A 3,455-nucleotide genomic window follows, 5' to 3' on the forward strand; every position below is an offset into this window, starting at 1 on the left:
TGAGATTATATTTTCTTACATTGGTGCAAAATTTCTATGTTGATAAAAATTTAAAGTTTTCATTGATAGAAATCTTTGTATATTGATATAAAATTTAAAATTAAGTTTGTTACTCTTAGGCATTCTGCCTATACAACTCATTTTTTAAGTAGTTCAAATGGTGGCCCTTCACACTAGAAAAACTTGACTGTCCTGGAGACTCAGGCCAAAGCAGAGATTTGTAGTGCATAAGGAGAATTCAGAACAGCACATTGGGAAAAGTCTAATAGACCCTGTCAGGATAAAAGAGACTGTTGAGGAATACATAGATAACCTTCAAAGAATAAAGGTTTGTATTAAAGGCAACCAAAATAATTAGATCAGTGCAGGATTAAGTCTAAAGTTGTTATACAGCAACTCTACACACATACAACAAGATCTACAGAGCTGGGTGGCATAATAAAGTTGTGAAGTTCATGGTCAAAGTTCACAAATTTTATGTCATTGTCATTCTCTGTGTAACTGTGTTCCTGAGAATTCTGCCTCTGTAACATGAATGCAAAAGAAGTTTCAAGTGGAAATAGAAATCATATATATATATATATATATATATATATATATATATATATATATATATATGCTGACAGAAATGTATGTGTGGCCCAAACACTAAACACTAAAGATCATGTACACACATTGCTACATATGTGCTAGAAGCAAATGTTGTTTTAAACATGATAACATTGACACAGGTTAAAGTAGTAACATTGACTACTGGATAGAAATTCATTTTAGCTTGAGGGATGGCTCAACAGTTAAAGACCATTGACTGCTCCTCCAGAGATCCAAGGTTTGATTCTAAGGCATGAATATAATGTTCAGACATGCAGGCAAAACACTTGTAAACATGGAATGAATAATTTTTAAGTCCTTCATAACATGTAAATTTGGCTTTCATGTAGGTAAACATATCCTTCTGCCTGACATAACAGAATTCAGGATGTTTGGGTGGATTCTACCCTTTATTATTCTCAACACTTTATTCTATTTTCTAAGATGGCAAGAATTCCAGGAATGCAGTTGCTAAAGTGTCATCTATGGACCTAACATTGAAATGAGTTTTACATTTCTCCAGTCGGTGGTGGTGCACACACTTGATCCCAGCATTTGGAGGTAGAAGTTGGTGGATCTCTGTCAGTGTGAGGCCAGCATAGTCCACAGAAGAAATTCCAGACAGGGCTACACAGAGTATCTCTGACTTGAGAAACGAAAAGAAGAAACAAAGAAGAGGAGCAGGAGGTAGAAGAGGAAAGGAAAGAATTGGACATTTCATCAGTTCTTTCTCCTGAGAGGTATATTTTTCTACAAACACTATTTACATTTCTTGACTACAGTCCATTCATTTGGTACGCTAGACCTGACAAACCTGACCCACATCAACATCATGCTTCCAAGTGACACTATTGTCCAGATCTTTCTCATATTGCAGTTCTGTCTTGGTGTCATGGGCAACTCAGCACTATTGTTGTTATATATATACACTTTCGTCTTCAGGCCTCAGTATAAGAAGTTGATAGATTCAGTTTTCATTCACCTGACAATAGTTAATATTCTGCTGATTGTATTCCTATTGACAAAACATATCATGTTACCCTTTGGAGTACCCAATTTTCTGGACGATATCGGTTGTAAGACAGTTTTGTTTTCATTCAGAGTCAGCCGGGGTCTGTCCATCTGCAGCACCTGTGTTATAAGCACATTCCAAGTAATCACCATCACTCCCAGTACTTCTAAGTGGGCCTGGCTTAAGCCTAGACTCTCTACATGGATCTTTTCTTCCTTACTTTGCTCCTGGCTTATTAACCTACTCATCTATGGGTATATGCTTGACATGGTAATTGCCAAAACTAATAATACTCTTGTTGGCCATGGATATACAGATGGTTACTGTGTAAACAAGCAGGTGGGGAACCACAATTCAGGGTCTTTTCTTAGCATTGTCATCATTCATGATCTCTTCTTTGTGACCATCATGATGTGCGCCAGCCTCTACATGGTGCTTTTCCTCTACAGATACCGCAAGGGAGCCCAGCATCTCCGTAGCCCAAATCTTTCTTTCCAGCCATCCCCTGAGCGCAAAGCCACCCACAGCATCCTGTCTCTGGTGAGCTGCTTTGTATTAATTTATTGGTTGAACAACTGTGTCACCCTTTATAGCTTTTATTCAAGTGAAAGAATTCCAAGAGTGGAGTCAATAAATGCGATTTTGACAACATGCTACCCTACCATCTGCCCTTTTTTATTCATGAAGAATAATAAAGTTATTTTGCAATTCATTTCCTCATTTTCTATACAGAGAATGACCTGTTTTCAAAGTTCTATCCATGGCTAAACTGAAACCTCTACTTTCTAGGCATGAAAACAGTGTCTTAATAATTTTCATGTAATTAACTATTTGCATATGTACCTTGAATACATGAAATGGCTTTAGTTATAATTCAGACATTCTGTACACTATTAAAATTCAGGTACTTAGCATGTTTCCTGAATATAAATCCATGTACATAATTTTAATAATTTTAACACTTATTACCCACTCAAACTATGACACTTTGTACATAATGAATGTCATTGAAATGTTATGAACTAGATTTTATTTCTGGATTTTCTTTATTAAAATACTTATAAACCAAAATTTTGAAATGCTATTTGGAGCTTTGCTTATGTATTTTATGGTGTTTTCTGCACTTAGGAACACCTCTTAAGAATTGAACAAAAGAATTTCCATTTCTTAACTGCCAACTATCTCAAATACTGCTGTGGGTGGGTCTCTTATGTGGAATAACTAGCAGTTATCCAATGCATGTCCTTGTACTATAGCTGACTTTGAGTTAACAAAAATTGTTTTTACTATTTTAGTATGTTTTTAGTTTTAGAGAACTTGCACTTATTTTTCTGGGTCTGCTCATCAATATTTTTGTAATGAATCCAAAGAAACCATTTTCAACAATCTGCCCTTGACTGCAATCCTTTGATGTCTTATAGACTTCACTATCTGGGGTGAATATTTCCTTACATAATCCAAATTAAGATCTTCTTCAACTGCTGGCAACTAAACACAACTTTTTGTGTTCATACTTGAATTCTGGTAGATTGTCTGCCCAGAAAATTCTAGTAAAACATTACAGTATTTCTATCTCCCTCTTGGGCCCTCACCCTCTCCCATCACTCCTACACTTTCTCAAACTCATGACCTCTTCTTTTGTAATTATTACTAATATTCACATACATTTATACATACCCATTACACACTAAATTTATATGTGAACTACTGGATCCTGTTAGTTTTGTTTGTATCTGTTTCTAAGGCTGACTACTTAAGGCTGGATAAACTCTCAGGGGCTTTTTACTGATTTCTCTTCTATCAGCAGCCATTGATTTCCTGTAGCTCTTCATTTGGGGGTGAGGTCTTGTCA

General features: G+C 35.9%; 1 protein-coding gene across 1 annotated transcript; it reads left to right on the top strand.

Moving 5' to 3' along the window:
* Window positions 1-1,423: 1,423 nt before the first annotated feature.
* Vom1r60 (vomeronasal 1 receptor 60) lies at window positions 1,424-2,371 on the top strand. Its single transcript, NM_001167552.1, has one exon. The coding sequence runs from the start codon at window positions 1,424-1,426 to the stop codon at window positions 2,369-2,371; it is 948 nt and encodes a 315-aa protein (NP_001161024.1).
* Window positions 2,372-3,455: the final 1,084 nt, after the last annotated feature.

Source organism: Rattus norvegicus, chromosome 1, assembly GCF_036323735.1.
Source record: "Rattus norvegicus strain BN/NHsdMcwi chromosome 1, GRCr8, whole genome shotgun sequence".
Classification (NCBI taxonomy): domain Eukaryota; kingdom Metazoa; phylum Chordata; class Mammalia; order Rodentia; family Muridae; genus Rattus; species Rattus norvegicus.

Coding starts and splice junctions, on each gene's coding strand:
- Vom1r60 (NM_001167552.1), top strand. CDS start 1,424: ATGCTTCCAAGTGACACTATTGTCCAGATCTTTCTCATATTGCAGTTC.